The sequence below is a fragment of the Octopus bimaculoides genome, chromosome 2 (genome assembly GCF_046866305.1).
Source record: "Octopus bimaculoides isolate indiv1 chromosome 2, ASM4686630v1, whole genome shotgun sequence".
NCBI lineage: Eukaryota > Metazoa > Mollusca > Cephalopoda > Octopoda > Octopodidae > Octopus > Octopus bimaculoides.
In genome coordinates this window covers 193,518,087-193,538,371 of record NC_142929.1, presented here as the reverse complement: position 1 = coordinate 193,538,371, position 20,285 = coordinate 193,518,087, and the positions used below count along the sequence as shown (strand labels likewise).

At 40.6% G+C, this 20,285-nt stretch overlaps 1 protein-coding gene across 5 annotated transcripts in view; it reads left to right on the top strand.

Annotated features, from left to right (window-relative positions):
• Window positions 1-20,285, top strand: part of LOC106871091 (uncharacterized) — a 67,493-nt gene that overhangs the window by 32,969 nt on the left and 14,239 nt on the right. For all 5 annotated transcript variants that reach the window (XR_016240865.1, XR_016240863.1, XR_016240866.1 and 2 more), the window contains 11 exons: window positions 2,537-3,382; window positions 4,908-5,055; window positions 6,824-6,920; window positions 8,560-8,653; window positions 10,152-10,363; window positions 11,207-11,449; window positions 13,529-13,699; window positions 14,494-14,715; window positions 16,012-16,233; window positions 18,035-18,208; window positions 19,476-19,570. Coding sequence is in view for 1 of the 5 variants with exons in the window: in XM_089348264.1 (XP_089204390.1) it covers window positions 2,537-3,382; window positions 4,908-5,055; window positions 6,824-6,920; window positions 8,560-8,653; window positions 10,152-10,363; window positions 11,207-11,449; window positions 13,529-13,699; window positions 14,494-14,715; window positions 16,012-16,233; window positions 18,035-18,208; window positions 19,476-19,570 (2,524 nt within the window). In the remaining 4 variants the exon portion in view is untranslated. The remainder of the gene's footprint in view (window positions 1-2,536; window positions 3,383-4,907; window positions 5,056-6,823; window positions 6,921-8,559; window positions 8,654-10,151; window positions 10,364-11,206; window positions 11,450-13,528; window positions 13,700-14,493; window positions 14,716-16,011; window positions 16,234-18,034; window positions 18,209-19,475; window positions 19,571-20,285) is intronic.

Below are 20,285 nucleotides of genomic sequence, written 5' to 3'. Positions count from 1 at the left end.
CTGGCCTGAGGCTACAGTAAAAGACACTGGCCCATGGTGCGATACAGTGAGACTGAACCCAAGACCACATGATTGGGAAGTAAGCTTCTTACCTGCACTGCTTACATCTGGACTTAATGATGTCTTTTGATCAATTAAAGCCTGTTTGTCCCTCATCGTTTATTTCTGTTATTTCCAAATTCCAGCCAAAATACTTTTTCTATCCGCATGACTTTAAGTGGAGCTGCCAAATGTTCTTTGTTCTTCAGAACAATAAGTCTTCAGCTTTAAACCAATATTTGTGTCTGTACAGGTTTTGACTTGATCAATAAAATAAAGGGGAGGGGCAGGGAATCAACCACTACACTCTCTCTCTCCTCCCCCCCCACTTCCCTATTCATATTTCTCATCTTCTCTGGAAAGATCAGTTTTTTTTTTCTTTGTTCTAAAACTGTAATTGGGCATCTGGCAATTCCCCCATTTCAGGTTTTTAGACCATTATTGTTAAAGAATAGATTTTTCACAAAACTGCATTTGTTTCCCTGAAGAGCTCCAGTCACACTGCTGCTGCTGCTGTTATCCCAATCACTTCTGACATTAATGAACTGTTTCAGGTGCAATCTCTCGACACGGCCTGCTATTTATACTTTTACCTTTGTTTAGTTCAGACAACACACTGCATATTTCAGCAGAAACTAATTTCATACACATACGGCTGTCTCCTTCTGTTGTCCTACATACAGCTGCATAGCAAACCTATTTCTGCTGTGATCATCCTGACCAATTCAGTAGCACCTCCCCCCCTTCCCTCCCTCCCTCCACAATCTCTCAGTAAACATCTTCCTGTTTCGGGTCAGTGGAAACCATCTCAGTTTTGCTGTGAAGATTATTTAGGTCCCTGTCTACGTTAATGGAGCAAAGGGTCCGGAATCTGGTCCAGACCATTTCAGGCAATGGGGGAAATACTTCCACATCTCATCATCATTTAACATCTGTTTTTGCCTGCTGGCATGGGTTGGATGGATTGACAGGATCCAACAAGCCAGAGGACTGCATCAAGTTCCAATGTCTCTTTTGGCATGGTTTCTATGACTGGATGCCACTCCTAACATCAACCACTTCACAGAGTGTGCTGGGTGCTATTTTCATGGCCCCCAGCACAAGCGAGGTTGCCAAGTTGTGAGACAAGACCCCCTCCACTGTGTGTGTGTGTTTCAGGGGGTGGCTTTATGCCTGGTGACAATAGTTTAAAGTGTGGTAGTGAGACAGAAACGGGTGTGTTGCTGTAGAAGAGATCCATGGCGACACCCCATTGGGAAGAAGTAATTGGTAAAAAGACAAAGATGCTGGTGGTGAGGTGTCAGATGGGAGCGGGGGATGGGTAGAAGAGAAAATAGGGACAAAGAATTTGTGGAAGGGTGGGTGAATAAATTCATTTGGGGAGAGTGATGGCTCATTAGGGATGAGGCTTACAGGTGGAAGAAGGGTGGCAGGTTAGTTGATGGTAAATGTGTGAGGGGGAGGGGGAACGAAATAGGGGTGGAGAGCAGCAGTCTAATAGCAGACCTGTAGATAGACCAAAGAGTAGGGAGGTGGAGTGGGAGAGGGGGGGGGTGTAGATTTGGAAAGATTGATATAAAGAATATCAACAGAAAAATAGAATTATTTTGTACAAGATTTAATAATTTTATTTGAACGAAAATGGTTTTCTCTGAGAGTTTTATAGTTAAGTGAGGAGGATGGGGGTGGGGGTGTAGTGACCTTTACTGTCAAAGGTCACCCAAGACTGGCGTGATTGATGCGGTTAATGTTGATTGATAACATCATGTCAGTCAACATTCACAAAAAAATACGTAAGGGCTTGGGTTCCAGACGAATGCTGTTTCAGAAAGTACCTCATTAGCCCCTTTGGCATCTGATCAGAAAGCATCTTTCTTTCTTTCTTTCGGCTTATCATCAGGCCACAACACAGCTCTGACCCCTTCTACTTGCCCTTTCTCTCTCTCTCTTTCAGTCTTACACACATGAAACTAATTACCAAACACACTGGACTATAGAACTAAAGACAATTTGTTTACCACAGCTTAGGCTGTAACTTATTTTGTAACGATGATGATAAATAAATGACTATTTCATATCCTGATGATGATCATCATTACCGTTTAACGCCTGCTTTCCATGCTGGCATGGGTTGGACAGTTTGAGTGAAAACTGGTAAGAAGGAGGCTGATCTGGCAAAGTTTCTACAGCTGGATGCCCTTTCTAATGCCAACCACTCTGAGAGTGTAGTGGGTGCTTTTTATGTGCCGCCAGCATGGGTGCCACTGACCTGACACCAGCATTGGCCACGACTATGGTCTCGCTTAGCTTCACAGGACAACACAAGCACAGTATGTCACCAAAGGTATTGCTCACCTGTCACTACTCCCGTCTAACAATTAATATCCTGCTTCTCTCGTTTATTTATTACACTTAACCATTACAAATATATTTTAATCTTGAAATTCATTATTTTTATCTAACTTTTTTGTGTTTTTTCCTTTTTCTTTATTTGCAGCTAAAATTTCCCCCAACCCCCCATCTCCTCCCCCTTTAATTCCTTCCTCACCAATAACCAGCCCAGGCACCACCACTAGCACATCTGTCTGTGATATTTCTCCTGAAAAAGGAATCTGTGTCTATGACAGTCGTGATAATGGTGGTGCCAAAAACAGAAAGTTCAAAGAAGTCATTCTACAGAAAGATCTTTATGGTAGTATTGGCATAGATCTCACCAATGAGAGTATGAAGGACAGTGTTGATGCCGGAGAAATCTTTGTGCATTCTATCCAGCCGAAAGGTCCTGCTGATTGTGATGGACAGTTGCAATGTAACGACCAAATTCTTGCTGTTGATGGAATCCCTGTAAAGGGTCTTAGCTGTAAAGGTGTCCTTAATAGGATACGGCAAAATGAACAGCCAACTGTGAAATTGTTGCTGTTCCAGAGATCTCAGACATCTCCAGTAAAAGACCACACTTCTCCGACTTCAAGCGTCTCCAATGTTAAATTACCAGCAAGTTCTTCCTGTCTCAAACTTAGCATAAAACCATCTCGGGCTCTGTCGAGTAGCACCAATGGTTTGGATTCTACAAAAGATCTTAAACCCAAATCTTCTGTGACTAAATCCTACTTTGATCACTCTTACATTCCGGAACATCATGTCTCAACTCCCAACATCTTTAATTCCATTTACCAAACTGAAGACGAGTTCATCCTCCCTGATACAAACCATACTACTTCAGTAGAACTTACAGATAAACCACAAGAGGATTCTAAAGACAAGTTTGCAAATGGAATAAAGCAGACCCTGTTTCCTACAAGACCTTCCCAAGTCCTTACAAAGAAAATACCTTCAATGAAAGGTAAGAATATTCTCCATAAAATCGAAATTACCAATGTTGTTGTTGTTGTTTGGCCCTGGATTAACTCTGAACATTTTTAGTTATGTGTAGTATCTTCAATGAGGCATAGTCTACCTAGGATGCATTATTCAACGTGTCCTTTTTTTCTAAGGTGGAAGACATGATTTTGCTGCTATTTCTAGATTCGACAGTCTCACTAGTGTCTGCATTTAGTCCTTTATGGACGTTTTACATTTTATCAAATATTTCAAAAGTAAAAAAATATCTTGCTGCCCTTTCCAGAATTATACCATGATCCAGTTTCGAGTTACAATGCATAATTTGGGAACTGCTGCTTTAGATGTCTTCAAGTTCCATGAATTCTTTGCATGTTCCTAATTGTATTGAATCACCCAAGATGGATATATGACTCCCATTCCTTTCTGTATTTGAATCTGTTGAAAGTTCAATTGTGTGTTTGTCTAAAGTTGATGCTCTGTAGAATTTACACTCTCGTCATCATTTAATGCCCATGTTCTGTGCTGACAGGGTTGGACAGTTTGGCAGGATTTGACTGGTTCAAAGACCCCATGGGGTTCCAATGTCTTTCTTTGGCATGGCTTCTATGGCTGCTAGCCTTTCCAAACACCAACTACTCAACAGTGTGTACTGTGTGCTTTTCTCATACCACCAGCTCTAGTGAGGTTGGTATGCAGCTTGCAAGACTATGAGCTCCAAGAGAGATGGCATTATACAAGGAAATGAGGGGTCAAAGCGTGAGATAAGGGGCCAGGGCAAAACAGATTCCTTACAGAAGAGAGGTCACATCGTGGGAGTGTGATTGAGGTGGAGCAAGGAAGAGGTAAAAATAATAGCGATGAAGTATCTGAGTGGACCCTCAAGATATGAGTTGAGTAGGAGTGGGGACAGGGAGCTGGGAATGTGGGTGAGAGAAGGTTGTTAGAGTGTATGGGAGAGATAAGGAATGAGTGATGAGGTGGGGGAATATAATGAATGACAAACAAGTGTTGAGGGTTGGATGTAGTGAATGGTGGGTAAGGGGTGAGGGAATTGAAGAGCAGCAGAATGGGAATATCAACACATTAGACAGGAGAGAGAGAGAGAGAGGTGAAATGTGATTGGGTGAGTTACCAGGGTGTCTGTGCAGAGAGAGAGAGTCGGGCATAGTGTGTGGGGTGAGTGAGAGAGAGATAATTTGGTGGCTCAGAAGTGGGGGGGGGGGATTGCTCAATGTAAAATGTGGGTGGAGAAGGATAGTAAGAATGAAAGATGTCTGTGAAGTGAGATAGTTCCAGGCAGTGAGACAGGTTAACGATATCATTTATCTCTGACTCGTTAATTATATAATTATCAAAACTCTATTTTACTTTTACTCTCTCTACTCTCCCTTGAATATGTAACTCTCCTTTATTCTCTCCAGAAACGACTACAGTCCCTCACTCTCTGTAGAAATGCTATTACTTAGGTATACTCTTCCTTCTGCCTATTTTAACATGCTCTCCACATCATACTTTATATCTTACAGATGTTTATTTGAAGAAAGTTGAATCCTCAAACAACGCAGAAATGCCTGCATCTCTGGCATCTCTGTTTACCAGACCTGACGAGCTGTTTACCAATTTAGGAACCACAGACTTGCCTGAAAGACATTCGGAAAACTGGACGTTGTTGAGGTTGGTTCTTCTAAAATTATTTCTTCTGCATTTTCTAACAAACAATTTTGACAAAACATGGAGTTAGAATTATTGTTGCTGCTGTTTGACAATCAATCAATCTGGTCAAACAGACCATTCCAGCTGTGACCATCCTGTCTTGATTTCAGGTGCAGACTATCTGTAGGATTGCATTATTCAATGTGTCCTTCCTTTCTTTAGATAGTAGAGTGTGATACGAAGAAGATTTGACTATTGTTTTGTAGAACATGGAGGCTTCTGTTAAGCTTAGTGTGAAATATTGTATGTGTGTGTAACATCCGAGTCTGGAGAACAGGGATATTTTGTCAGTTAAATGTTCAGGTTATGGAAATTTAACCAGGGCAGTGTTATGTACCAGGGTGTAAACAGACAATCCTTTCGACTGTTAGCTGCAGCTTCATACAGAGTAGCTTAAATCCCGCTGCGCATCACTTGGCTAAGAGTCTTCTTATGTAAGCTCAAGTTGACTCCTTTCTGCTGAATGGAATTTGGTTGGCGGAAACTGTACAGAAGCCTATTGTACATGGTGTGGGAATGTAGATGGACCTTTGGTGGTGGTGGTGATATTAACTCATTGGCAGAAGATATGTGTCAGCAAAGTTACTGAAAAATTGGTGTTCTATAAATGAAGTTACTTGAGATATTTGTTCTGCATCAAATTACTGACACTCTCTTGTGACTGTCAGAAATACATTGAACCAATGATTGATTGAAAATCAATAACCAGTGATACTATTATTTGCAATCTGTCATGTATCAATACCAGAATGATTCCTTTGTCACTGTTTGTCTGCTTTATTGACAGACATGGTGCCAAACAGAATTCTACAGACAAAGCAAGAACAACTTATCCACTCAATCATTCTAAATTTACTGAGGAATGGTAAAAAAACATTTAATTAGTTATTTCCTGTCAAGCTTGACTTTGTCTTGCACCTGTCAGGGAATTAATACATAAAAAAAAAGGTACCAGTTAACTACTGGGGTACTTCCCTCAAACATAACCCCTTTTTTCTGCCTAAATTACTGATTAATGTTTTTCTTAATGAAAAATTATTGATTTAGCAGAATTTTAGTTACTGTCTTTTACATTGTAGGTTCAAATTCCATCAGAGACAACGTTGCTCTTCATTCTTCCAGAATCACTAAACTACCAGTCATATACAGGGGGATATATAGTAATATTGTTTTAGCTTTTAAGACAATATTCCTATATTTGCTCAATTATATTGACTCCCCTCACCACCTCCCACTGGGCCAGACATGTCACAAGGTTCACAGACAACAGGGGGACTCATGCAGTTGGCAAGTGGTATCCAAGAGATCAGAAAAGGGCCTCTTGGAAGGCCTCCATGATGATGGGAAGACTGGGTCAAGAAGGAAAAGAATTGTGCAATCAAGACAGACTTGGAAGTGCACTGTGACCAGCGGTATATAACAACACCTGATGGTCTGGTCGATATATAGTAATATAGGGTCTGCTAAGTTAAAGGGTTTTGATTCAACAGGAATAGGGAGCTGTCAGGCATAATCTGGTATTTACTGACAGTCTTTTTATTATTCTGATGTTTAAACTATATCACGGTTGTCTTTACTTTCCATTGCTCCAGGGCTGATGAAGTACCAGTTATACACTGTGGGTCAGTTTAATTGACATTACTCCCCTTCCACAACAGTTTGTTCTTGTTTACCTTTTTTTAAAATATCTGTAGCATTCTAAGTTTTAAAAAAAGTGTATTTCTTTCAGCAAAAACAGTTGGAATTTTAAGGATCAAAGACCAAATGAGAAATTCTTTGAATGTGTTTTAACCAAAATCCAAGGATCTCTTGGATTAAACATTATTGTAAGTTAATCTTTCTAAATCTCTCTTTTGCTCCCTTCTGCAGTTGGAGTATCTCTTCTACAGCAAAGCCATCTCTCTCAATTCTATTCCCCCACCAATTCAGGGGACTTTGTCTTGTCTTGCAAATTTCTTGGTCACCCCACCAGTGCTGGTGCCACAAATAAAACACTCAGTACATGCTGTAATATGGTTGGCATTAAGAAGGACATCCAGCCATAGAAACCATGCTGAAACAGCCCAACCCCATGGTTTGTCAGCTCTGGTCAAGCTGTCCAACCTAGGCCAGCTTGGAAGATACATTAAATAAAGATGATTCTCTTTCCACCAGATTTTCAGTACAGGCAGCAAAGATGCATTCATGTAGATGAATGACATGCTAGAAATAGCAACCAAATCTCCTTGAAATCATCATATCTTACCCTTCTTTTGAAAAGACACATTAAAAAATGTAATTATAGAAAAAATGATCAGGTGTAAGAAGAAAAGGTTGCCACTATACTCTGAGTACCCTTGGTCAGGTGGACAGTGGACATACAGACAGACAGAACCAGAATGGCAAGGTGAAAGGCAGAAGAGTATCATGGTAGAAAGTCCAAGCAAAAATACCTTGTGGTATTATGGCAAAGGTGGACTTAGCTGTTCGATAAACAGAACTCATAAAATATGTAGCAAATTTGTATCAGGGTTGATGATAATGGATGAAAATCCAGTGAATGTGATGCTGTAGCATGGCCTCAATCTGAAGACTGAAATCATTGAAAAATATATTGGTATAAAATATAATTTAACATTACAGCATTATGTGCCTCCAGGAAGGGCATCCAGCTGTAGAAACTCTGCCAAATCAGACTGGAGCCTGGTGTTGCCATCCGGTTTCACCAGTCCTCAGTCAAATCGTCCAACCCATGCTAGCATGGAAAGCGGACGTTAAACGATGATGATGATGATGATGATGATAGTTTAAATTCAACATTATGTGCTTCCATAGTTTAGATTTAACACTTCAGAATATATCTCTGCAATCACAACTCAACATTCCTACATATTTATGATTTAACATTTCAGAACAGACATGGAAACAGTTTAACAATTATTATGTTAGATACATCCATATTCTATGATTTAACCATACCTTCATCTACCTTCATAGTTCCGATTTAACATTCCAAAATATATGTATCCTCTCTTAAAAAAGTGGACGTTTGTCTTAGAACAACAAACCACTGCATCATTTACCATGAGAGAACTTCTCATATGGACTTGTGGTGCATATAAGCACTCATGTCTATATTGCCAGCAGGAGAGAATCCTCTGCTACCATCACCATCTCCTACTAGTGGAATAAACACAAGCGATTATATGCACCACAAATCCATTTGAGAGGTTCTCTCTTGGTAAATAATACTGTATTGTGTGTTCTAACTCAACATCCACTTTTGAGTTGGGATGAATGTTTTGGTTTTTAATATTGCTTCTGTCACTATTAATTATTTCTACATATTAATTTATTATTTCTATTAATTATTAATTATTTCTACATAAAATATGTTTCCTTTGCACCAGTATTTTGTTAATTATCCTTGAAAGCTTCTTCTTGTTATCTGAATTCTCAATCGGTTTATATCATTGATCTCTTTAGGGTGGTATTGATACAAAAACAGATTTAGGTGGTGTTTATGTGAAATCATTACAACCAGGAGGAGCTGCTCAACAAAATGGCACTATCCAAAAAAGTAAGTCTCTAAATGCAATTTCTACCATTTTTCCTTCTTAATTTGATGTTGATTTCTATAAATTTTTGTTAATTAAAAGAAAATCAATCAATTATTACTTATTTACAGTTCTATATTTAAGGGATGAGGAATTATTTACATTTGACAGATATTTGTTCTCATCTTGTTTGTTGTTAACACAACGTTTCGGCTGATATACCCTCCAGCCTTCATCAGGTGTCTTGGGGAAATTTTGAACCAGGGTTCTCATTCCTAAAGTATTTTTCAATGTTATTATTATTATTCTGAGTTCGATTCCAGGCAGTGACCTGAATAATATTAATAATAATAATAATAATAATAATAATAATAATAACGTCGAAAAATACCTTAGAAATGAGAACCCAGGTTTGGAATTTCCCCAAGACACCTGATGAAGGCTGGAGGGTATATCAGTCAAAACAGTGTGTTAACAACAAACAAGATGAGGACAAATATCTGTCAAATGTAAATTATGTAATACTCATTTAGTTTTACAGTTAATAAGATTCCATTGTAGTTTTGTTAGATAACTGTAGACTTGCCCCATCACCCAGTTTAACACCACTCCTGTTCCTCAGTTCCATCTCATGGAATCTGTTGCCATTATGTGGACCATATGGTCTACTGACAATTAGGTCTGCTCTTCTTCCTACTATTGAACTAATTTGTGGGTTGTAGCATCTTCTTCTTCCTCTCCCCTCCTCTCTCTTCTCTCCCACTATCAAAAAACAGTAAGGGCTGATGCCCTTCTGCACCTGACTAATGCATAAAAGAAATAAAAGTGAACCTCTCACCTTCTTTGATATTAACATTGTCACTTCTTGTTTATTGTCTTAGGAGGATCACTATGCCAATAATGATAATAACACATGCACTGGTTCAAATCACTTCTTTAACCAATTCACTTCTTGTTTAGTCTTACAGTTAATGTAAATTACTTAGCAACTTAAGGCTTGTGCACTGATAGTTAGTGCATTGGTTTCATGACCTTAATGCAATTAGTTCAATTCCTGAACTGCGCAGTGCCTTGTATCTTTGAGCAAGGCACATCATTTCATGTTTTGCTCTAATTTATTCAGCTGTAAATAAGTACTGACTGCAGCTCAACATAATCTTCATTATTGTATAATGAAAACTTCTCATTGATTTCAAGAAATTTATATTCTTCAGGAATTCTATACCTACTTCTTCTGGTTGGGATAGGGGAATGCTTGGTTCTTCTTTTGCCTCCAGCCCCTAATATTGTGAGACGAATGTGCTAAAGGCAAACTTTCCTAAGAGAAAAATGTTTACGGTAAAATTTCACATTACCCTAAATAAGAACCTCAAATAATTAACAAAAGCATGGAACGAGCTGCCAAGCCAGTCTCTCTTGCAAGTGATGGCAAAGCTAAGCAATTTTTTCTCTCTTTGAAAAAGTTATCTAAACAAAATGCTTTTCAGATAAAAGCTTTCATCTTCAACTTTCTTTCAACAGATGATCGTATTTTGTGTATAAATGATGTCAGCTTGCAAGACAAATACCATCAGCAGGCCGTGAGCATTCTCCACGATGCAACTGAAAGATGCATCCTCGTTTTGGGTCGAATTGTTGAAGATGATTCACATGGAAACACCACTAGTGAGAGCCTGGAAAGCAGTGTAGCACCTGTGAAATATGGTTACTGTGGAAATGTTCCACAACCTAAGGTAACAATCTCAGCTAACATTGTCTCGTATGGAAGAAATGGCATAGAATTAGGGGTTGCAGTTTGTTGTATGACAAACCTGTGATGACGGGACAGTTGCCTTCAAAGTAACTTAGTCTTCTTGTATGATTCCATTCCTGGCGTAACTCATGCAAGTGGATTTGGTACCTGCAAAAGGAAAAGTATGAGAGATGTATATATAGGGTGGGTGTGATGCAGATGTGACGGCAAGAGAGAAACTTGGCTGGGTGAGGTTCAGGGAATGTGGAGCGTTGTTATATGGGAAAAGGGTCTCATTGAAGATGAAGGGAAGGGTCTATAGGAGTTGTGTGAGAGCTGGAATGCTGTATGGGAGTGAGACATGGTGCCTGAGGGAGAGAGAGAGAGATGGCAATTTTGAGAAGGACTGAGAGGGGACCACACAGATTAGAACCAACGAATTCTGCTGTGTGTTGTTGTAAAAGGGGACTAAAAGAGGCTGAGATTGAGGATTTGCACTCCAACCTTGTAAAACCTTCACCAGCAACAACTACCCAAACCTACCCATGGGCTGGAGGGGTTGTTGCTTGAATGGTGCAGAGGCATCATTCACCAGGAGTCAAAGGGAATCGCTAACAAATGGTGGGTGCAGTGACACGCTCTTACAACACATGCCCCCCACACACACACACCACTGCTACTTACTCTGTATGTGTGTGTGTGTGTGTGACTGTATTGTAAACGCAATATATTATAAAATGAACAACACAAGAAGAACCAAGTTTGACAAATATCATTCTGTTTCAGATCAATAATCAAAGAGAGTCCTAACATGACCATCATGTTTTTCTGCTTTCCATTGCAGGTTGGCACTGAATTGGACCCCAACAAAACAAAGCCTCTTCCAAACCCCACCTCAACAACCCCCATATTCACTTCCCCCCCTCAAACTGCAACTATGGCAAAGACAACAGAAGAATGTCAACTGAATTCAACTCAAGAGTTTATTTCTAAGAAGGAATCACCTGAAACCTTCTGTGATTTACCAGAAACTTATGTTAGTGGAACAAGAGACAACAAAGTATTACAAGAATCCCCTTCATTAAAGGTTAGAATCACATTTTTGCCATTTCACAAGAATTGTCCTGGCTTTTTATCAATACTCCGTTGTTTGTTTGGTCTTTATTTTAGAAATTAATATTTCATCTCCAGCAGACTAATCAAATTGTAAGGGAAAAGGTCCTCATTGAAGGACAAAAGGAAAGGTCCGTGGGAGTTGTTGTGTGAGAGCTGGAATGCTGTATGGGAATAAGACATGGTGTCTGAGGGAGAGAGAGAGAGAGAGAGAGAGAGAGATGGCAATTTTGAGAAGGACTGAGAGAGCAGTGGGGAGAGAAATGTGTGGTGTGAAGCTGTTTAAGAAGAGGACTGAGGACTTGATGGGGATGCTGGAGGAATCAGTGGAACGGCTGGCAAGGGCAAATGGAGTGGTGGTGGTATGGACATGTGTTGAGGAGGGATGAGGAGCATGTTCTGAAGAGGTTGCTAGAGTTTGAGGTAAATGGACCGAGAAAGCGAGGTAGACCAAGGAAAATGTGGAGGGGAAGGTGGAGGAGGAGAGTGGGAGGGTTGGCTTGAGAAGGGAGGATGCCCAAAACCGGGCAAGATGGTGAGAGGGCAGTTGGTATGGCATTGAGGTAGATCTGGCCACCCCCATTAACGGGGACAAAACCTGGATTCAAAATGATGGATGGATGAATATATCTAATCAGTGGTTTATTGTATTTCTGACAATGACAAGGGAGTATCTTTAATTTTATGCTGAACAAATCTCACAAAGGCCTTTGAACAATTATCGGTTTTTGCATTTGTTGTTAATTAAGCCAGAGCATCAGAGTTTTGGTTGTAGCAGGTTTACTAAATCTAAAACGACTTCTTCAGAATATTATCAAAGTCATTCAGACAGCAGGCTGGCTGGATTGTTAGCAGCATTTTGTCCATCTTCACATCCTGAGTTCAAATGCTGCTGCGGTCACCTTTGCCTTTCATAGTTTTGGGGTCAAACACATCCCCCGAAATTGCTAGCCTTGTGTCAAAACTGGAAACCATTATTATCATCACCAGTGAATGGCCCTTTTTCCATGCTTGTATGAGTCAGACTGAGTTTATTGAGGCAAGTTCTCTGCAACCGGATGCCTTTCCTGCTGTGAACCCTTACTTGGCCAGGCAGTATCTTTGCAGACACCGCCTGTATAACAGTGACACCCATTTACAACTCCCATGCAATGTGAAGAAGACAAGGAGATACAAACATGTATGCTCACAGTTTCTCTCTCACTCTCTTCCTCTTGCACATACACACACACGATGGGCTTCTTTCAGTTTCCATCTGCCAAATCCACTCACAAGGCTTTGGTCAGCTTGTAGCTACAGTAGGAGATACTTGCCCAAGGTGCCATGCAGCGGGACTGAACCTGTTGTTGACTTAAGCTAACATTTGTGGTGGCCATCTGGAAACATGAGAATGTGAAGAGACAGCCATCTTAATTATATCATCAGAATAGAACAAGTTGATTAAAAAAATTGAAATGTGGGTAGAGGATAGCATTTCGTTTTTGGTTAGAACTTCTTTGACTGCAGTAAGTGGCTGAATATACCATGGCATTAAAGAAACCAAGCTGTGACGCGGTTCAGGTGTGACGGAAGTGCAAGGGGCTTTATAGAAGCCTTCAACTCTACCTTGTTACTTTGATACAAGTTGGTCACCTTTCCTTTTAACTATATTGCCTAAATTCTCTATGGAGTTCAGGTGAAGCAAGGTACTTGACCAGGGAAGCACAAATTACCAATGGCTTGTGAGTAGAAGTCAGTAGAAGGATACTGTGTTGAAGCCATTCACTTGTGTCTTTTGCAGACGTTTGTTGTTGAAGAATGTAAAAATGTAAACATTAGCAAGAAAAAGGAAAGAAACAAGTGCTGTTCAAAGTCCCTTACTATATTTGTTCTGCTCTGAGTTACACACACTCCCTTGTTACTTTTGTCATCAGAAGTGCATTAAAGCCTATTGTTATTATTCACCAATTGTGATATAAAATGACAGAGATGTGTCAGGTGTGGGGGGAAAGTTTTGGGGGAAGTGAAAAAAATCTTTATTTTCTCTCATGCTTTTTTTTTTTTTCTGTTGTAGGAAGAAAGCAACTCATCAGCAACTTGTGAAGATCACAAGAAATGCTGCCAAGATAAATATATTTATTTTCCAGACAGAAATAATGGTGCAACTATAAATAAAACAGTAACTCCCAAGGGTTCTACAAAGGACCCCACACTTTCTGATAGAATCAACAAAGAACTCGTTAAGGTAATTATTATTCTAGAGTACAAATTAGTATACAGTAAATTCTTAGATATTTTATTAGACTGGAGTTCAAAGTGGGTCACAGACCTAAAGCCCCAAACCTTTGTCCTCCTGCACAGATCTTGGCAGTGCCGAACAGCCTTCTCCATTAAAACCACAATTGCACCAGCTTGTTCAAGCGTTTTTAGCATTTCAGATCTGCAGCTAAATACTGTTCTGAATCTTGCTGCTGGGCTAAGTGAAGCTGTCAATAACTTGGACAATCTCATCCACAACAGAAACAGAAACAAATTCTTTTGGTGCTAGGATGCTTAACAGTATTATAGGTTGCCATTAGTTAGATTTTGTATCCAACCAACGACCCTCCTCACAAATTGGGATGTGACCTGTTATTTGTATGAATAAGGACCCCCAGCTCAGACTGTTTGGCCATGTTGTTTGATTTTCCAAGTTAAACCCTGCATACCGTTTCCTCTTCACTGAAGATCTGGCTGGGTTTGATGACTTGTGGTGGTCAACCACATACCACATGGTCATGGCAGATGAGGAGATAAAGAGATAAATAGTGGTGATGAGCTGTCCAGGTGGCACCTCAGGTAGGAGGGGGGAGGAGGAGGAGTAGTGGGGTAGACAGCAGGAGTGGAGTAGGGAGGTAGACAGGTGTAGTGCATGAGGAGAGATAATCTGATGGTTCAGTGTGGGGGGATGGATGGGAGGCCACTGTAATATGTGGGTACATACCCCTATGTATATATTCAGAGTATGTGTATAAATTTTATTGTTTTGCACTTTGAAAGGTACCTGACAGTGTCACCGATGAAAAACTGGGTTTCGATGAGAAAAACACTTCCAAGGATAAATGTCCAAAAACTGAAGAAGAATGCAATATTTTGGCTCCCAATGGCTACATATCAGACTCCCCAAATGGAAGAATTGAAGTCAAAAGCAACTTTCATTCTACATTATCTGAAGATTGTGGCCAATTTTCTTTGAGTCAGGAAAAAAAATTTGTGTGTAAGGTAAATGGTTTCTCTTTTTCTTATTCCATCTGTTTGTTTTTTTTTTGTCCAAGAATTTCGATGGCTGGAGAATTAGACAAGTTAAAGATGTATCAACGAATACAAGTTTCAGTCATAGAATTTGGTTAATTCTTCTTGGATAACTCAATATTCCATATAAATATAAACAGTTCCAGCAATTAGAACTGACTGAAAGTCAGCTTCTGTTGCAGAATTTAAGAATTTAAGACATCTGTGGTTTTGGTAAGCTGCTTCTACAGCTACAGTGCTAGAATGCCGTCAACAAAAGGGTTTCTTGCTCAACCGGATAGAAATAGCAGTCAAGTGTCCCTAAGTCACTCTCTACTGTGTTAAATAAAGACAGACATATTAAATAATGTAGCCCTCCACAGCTTTCAAAAGATGAGAAGGTCATGGTTGGAATCACCTTGATTATAGGTCTTTGACAAAAACAATAAGATTTGCTACAAAACAAACCTATTTCTCATCTATCAACAGTTTCATTATACTGTTGCTCTCCACTCTCCATCTTTTAATGTATTCTTCCCCCATCACTTCCTCCTCTTCCCTACCCCACTCTTATTTTCCTTGCAACCCCCCCCCCCGAACCTGGGACTCACCTCCATCCATGTTCTCCTCATCTCTCCTGTCTGTCCCTCTCACAAGCCCCCACCCATCCTTGATTCTCTCTTTACTCCCCTCCTTGTACCCTGACACCTCATCTCCATCATCCTTTCTCCCTTTCCTGCTTGATTACCCATCTCTCTCCTCCTCTACAGCAACACATCATCTGTTCCAGCCTCTCGTTCCTACTTCAGCCTCTCTACACCTGGCAGAAAACCACCTCCCTCACTCCTGCCCCTCCACTTTGTCAATGACTCTTAATCTTGTGAGTTGCTTGGGTGACCCCACTCATGTTGGTGTCATGGAAAAGGCCCCTAGTACACTGTAAAGTGGTTTGCATTAGGAAGGGCATCAGGCTACAGAAACTGTGCCAAGGTAGACCCTGGAGACCGGCCATAGTCAGCTGCTGTCCAACTGTCCAACCCATGCCAGCATGGAACATGGACATTACATGATGACGATGGCGACCACGAACATCTCTTTTCTGTGTTTTAGGGGTGGGTGGGGGTGAGGGTGGATTATTTTCTTTCTATTTATAGAATGTCTCCTTTTAGATATTGGCATCTAGCAAGGAGTTCTAAGTATTTCTTTATTGCAATATTCCTTTATTTGTCTGTGTTGTTCCCTAAACCTCCAGTCAGTTTCCTAATTTCTCACTTTTCTGTTTTACAGTCAAAAATACACGAAGCAACCTTGGTGAACACAGAAGCCAGTGAGACTCTATCGGAGAGTGTGTCGGAGACTAACATGTCTGAGTCGATGGACCATAAACTTGGTTTCACTTCAGAGGAATCCCTTGAAGGAAACTCAGACACCATGACTGCTGGTGTCAGCAGTACGAGTAAAACCACTACAAAACAGCAATGTCTGACACAAATGTGTGAAATGGCTGAGGTATGTCGAGAATCTGTAACCTGTGTCTCACATTCATACCCCCCCTCCTCCCTGGCATCTGTACACACGCACACACACATAACCCTGCCAAAACTATCAATTTTGTGGTGACCTCACTTGAACACACACACACACATGTATGCATATGATGATGATATACATATATATATATATATATATATATATATATATATATATATATATATGTATATATATATATATGTATGTATGTATAGATATTGTAGGTGCAGGCATGTGCCAGTGCTCCCAAACTGATTTGGCATGGTTTCTATGGCTGGATGCCATTCCTAATGCCAACCACTCTGAGAGTGTAACAGGTACTTTTTATGTGCCACCAGCATGGGTGCTAGTTATGAAACACAGGCACTGGCCACATCTATGATATCACTTGGCTTGAGAGGTCTTCTCAAGCACAGCTACCAAAGGTCTCGGTCACTTGGCATTGCCTTCATGAGGCCCAAAGTTCAAAGGTTGCATTTTATGTGAAAACATTGTCAAACTCCTTCCCAAAACCCAATCTTCTTCTTCTTCACAACCAACAAATACTTTCTTTCCTGTTTAGTTGTTAGCAGATGTGTGGGTGTGGATGTATGTATCAGTAACATCATCCCCAAGATACAGCTGGTATTAGGATGGCAATGTTAAACTTTGCACTTATATATGTGTGTATTTGCATATGTCTATTTATGTGTGTGTGTGTGTGTGTGTGTTTGTATGTATCGTCATCCTCCTCATCATTTAATGCCCTCCCTCCATGCTGGCATGGGTTGGACAGTTTGACAGGGGCTGGCCAGGCAGCAGCCTGCACCGAGCCCTGCTGCCGGCTTTGATATGGTCTCTATGGCTGGATGCTCTTCTTCATGCCAACCATTTCACTGGGTGCCACAGGGGCTGCGTTTGTTTTTGTGGCACCGGCAGCAGTGACGCCACCAAATAACTTGACACCCCTGCCCGAAGGGTGAGAAGTGTTGAGGGTCAGGGTTTGAGTCAGGTGAGGAGAAGTTAGGATATAAACTGGGGGACAGAAATTGGTGTCTTGCAGTAAGAAGAGATACAGGAGATACTTCGGGGGGGGGGGGAAGATGTGATTGGTGGTGAGGGGGGAAAGGTGTATATAAGTAGAACCGAAGAGTGGATAGGGTGAGTGGGTGGGTAAGTTCATGAGACTGTGAAAGGAGAGTTGGAGATGGAGGGGACGTGAGCGGACACAAGTTGAAGTGGGGGTGGTGGTGTTAAGGGGATAATGTGGGGAAGTGATTCAATAGGGACATGTTGTGTGCAGGTAGGTTTGAAGGGAGGGTGAAAGATAGAGAGGAAGGAGGAACAACAAATGTGGGAGGGGGGGGGAGGAGGCAGTGTTAGATGTTAGAAAGATGGGTTGTAAGGAAGAGGTTTGTCAGGGACCAGTTGTGTGCAGGCATTGGGGGACGGACATAAAGGGCCTGCTTTTATGGCCTCTAGTTCCTTTGGCCCTTTATCATCTCCTCTGCAACACTCAACATCAGAAGATCAGTTCCCACCATTTTGTCCCTTGTTTTCCCCTTCCAGAATTAGAGATCATCACCTCTCTATGCAGCCGTCCTCATCCTTACGCATCCCGTGGCCTTTCCACTGGAGTCTTCTCTCTTGCACATTACATTTCGTACCTCTTACACCCAATTTTGCTCAATAATAATAATAATAATGATATTCATACAATCCTGAATATTGAATATTTCAGAAATAATAGTTGAAATTAGTTTTTTTTTTTTTCATTATTTTATTTTATTTTCTGTTTCAGAAGAACAAAGTATTCCAAGTGAGATTAAAAAAGTCAGAATCTGGAAATTATGGTTTCAGTCTGGTGCCAGCTTTCCACCACAATAACTATAGCAGACTTTTTATTAAAGCAATATCAGAAAATGGTGCAGCAGCACAAGATGGAAATCTTCGTGTTGGTGACTACCTTTTGCAGGTATTTCTTCCTCTGTCTTTAGAAGTAATACAAAGACTGTGTCATCATTACAAACACATACCGTCATCATTGTTGTTGTCATCACCACCTCCACCATTTTCCATTTGGAAGCTATTACTTCTTAATGTAAACATATCTTGTCAATGTCTTTGTTACAATAGCACCAGAAGTCCCAAGTCATCTCCACATGGGTGGTTTGGGCTGTCCATGTCCACTCTAATTCCATGCAAACCCTCATCTTTCTACAATTTGGCTGAACTACATCTTGGGGTTTTTCTTTACCTTTTCAAGTTAATCAAAGAAGACAAGATCAAGGCCCCTGGCTGGTCAGACTGTGAGATCAACTTGCATTTTGTAAGAATAGCAGCCTTGAGTGAGGCAACTCTATATCCTTGCAGCTGAAAGACCAGAGCAGAACAAGTTTCTGGCTATTGTCATCATTTAACATTTGTAGTCCATCCTGGCATGGCTGGACGGTTTGACCAGAGCTGGCGAGCTGGAGAGCGGCACCAGGTTCCAGCCTGATTTGGCAGGGTTTCTATGGCTGGGTGCCCTTCTTAACACCAACCACTTTACAGTGTGTGCTGGGTGCTTTTATGTGGCTTCGGTACAGGTGCTTTTCATGTGGCACTGGCACAGGACTCTTGCAAGCCAATCCTCTACACCAGGGAGAGCAGCCTTAATATTTCTACTGTGGAATATGGGTCTTCTTGAGTACAGCAAGACACCAGGTATCTTGGTCCTTTGCCATCTTGTCTGAAAGGCTCAATGCCTTGAGATTGGCCTTCAGTTTTTGATCTCCAACTTAATGTAGAGCTTGTATTATAACACAAACTACTGCATTTTTTACATTGGAGCCATGGTGCATAAAAGCACCAACCCACTGGCCATTTGTGGCACCAGTGCCTGAATAGACAGACACTGACATTCTACATGTTGTCCATGGGAGATTTGACTGTTATGCTACTACTGGACTTCTATCCCTGAGGAACCCACAGCAGGATGAAATGACGTGATCTGGCAACTCTAGCAGACAGTTCTCATCAGTCAACAATATAATTACAAGTCCTTAGGAAAGATCCTCTCAAAGCAAATCATGCAGTATTCTCTTTTCTAATCCAACTTCCACATTAAGATGGAAATCAAGATTATTTTTTGGTGTTAATACTGCTTCTGTTGCTATTATTCTATAAAAACATCATTATTATTATTATTATTATCATCATCTAAATTTGGTTCTGTTCTCTGTTCTATTTATTAACGACAGGTTAATGGTATATGTGTGATAGGGTTTAATGTGAAAAAAGTTGTCAGTCTTCTGAAGAAACAGTCTGCTGCTACACTCACCTTAACGGTGCATAGGTAAGTCAGTTATATTTGGGCTGGTTTAGCTGCCAAGTAAGCTTTCTCATCCAACAGATAAAACTATGATCAAAGACGTTCCAGCCGTGATCATCCTGTCTTCTATCTGTACATTTAAAAACAGTGGACTACTATTTCTAGCAGACTGAGTTACTCCATAGAGGTTCTCATTGGTTTTCGCTGCTACGTTTATCATTTATGAGCTGCTGCATATAAGCTGGTGGGATTTGAACTTGCAATATAAAGGGACATAAATAATTGTACAAACCATTTAGTCAGGCATTCCACCATTTCTGCCTCCAGCTGTTCTACAGCAACAATCATTATCGTCATCATCTGTCCCTGTTCTATACTGTCATCATCTGTCCCTGTTCTATACTGGCAGAGGCTGGTCATTATCACCAGAACCCTTTGATATTGGGAGTAACTCCACCCCTACACTGGTGTCCAAATCTGTCATTTGGTTTGCTTGTTTCTACAACTGGATGCTTTTCCTATCACCAACCATGTTATTGACAATCTCAACTGGGTAATAATAGTAATAAGGATCCTTTCTGTTATAGGCACAAGACCTGAGAATTACTTTGACCCTAGTGTCCTACTGGTACTTACCAACCCTGAAAGGCTCCTTAATAATAATAATAATGATAGTTTCAAATTTTGGCACAAGGTCAGCAAGTTCTGGGTAGGGGATAAGTCAATGACATCAACCCCG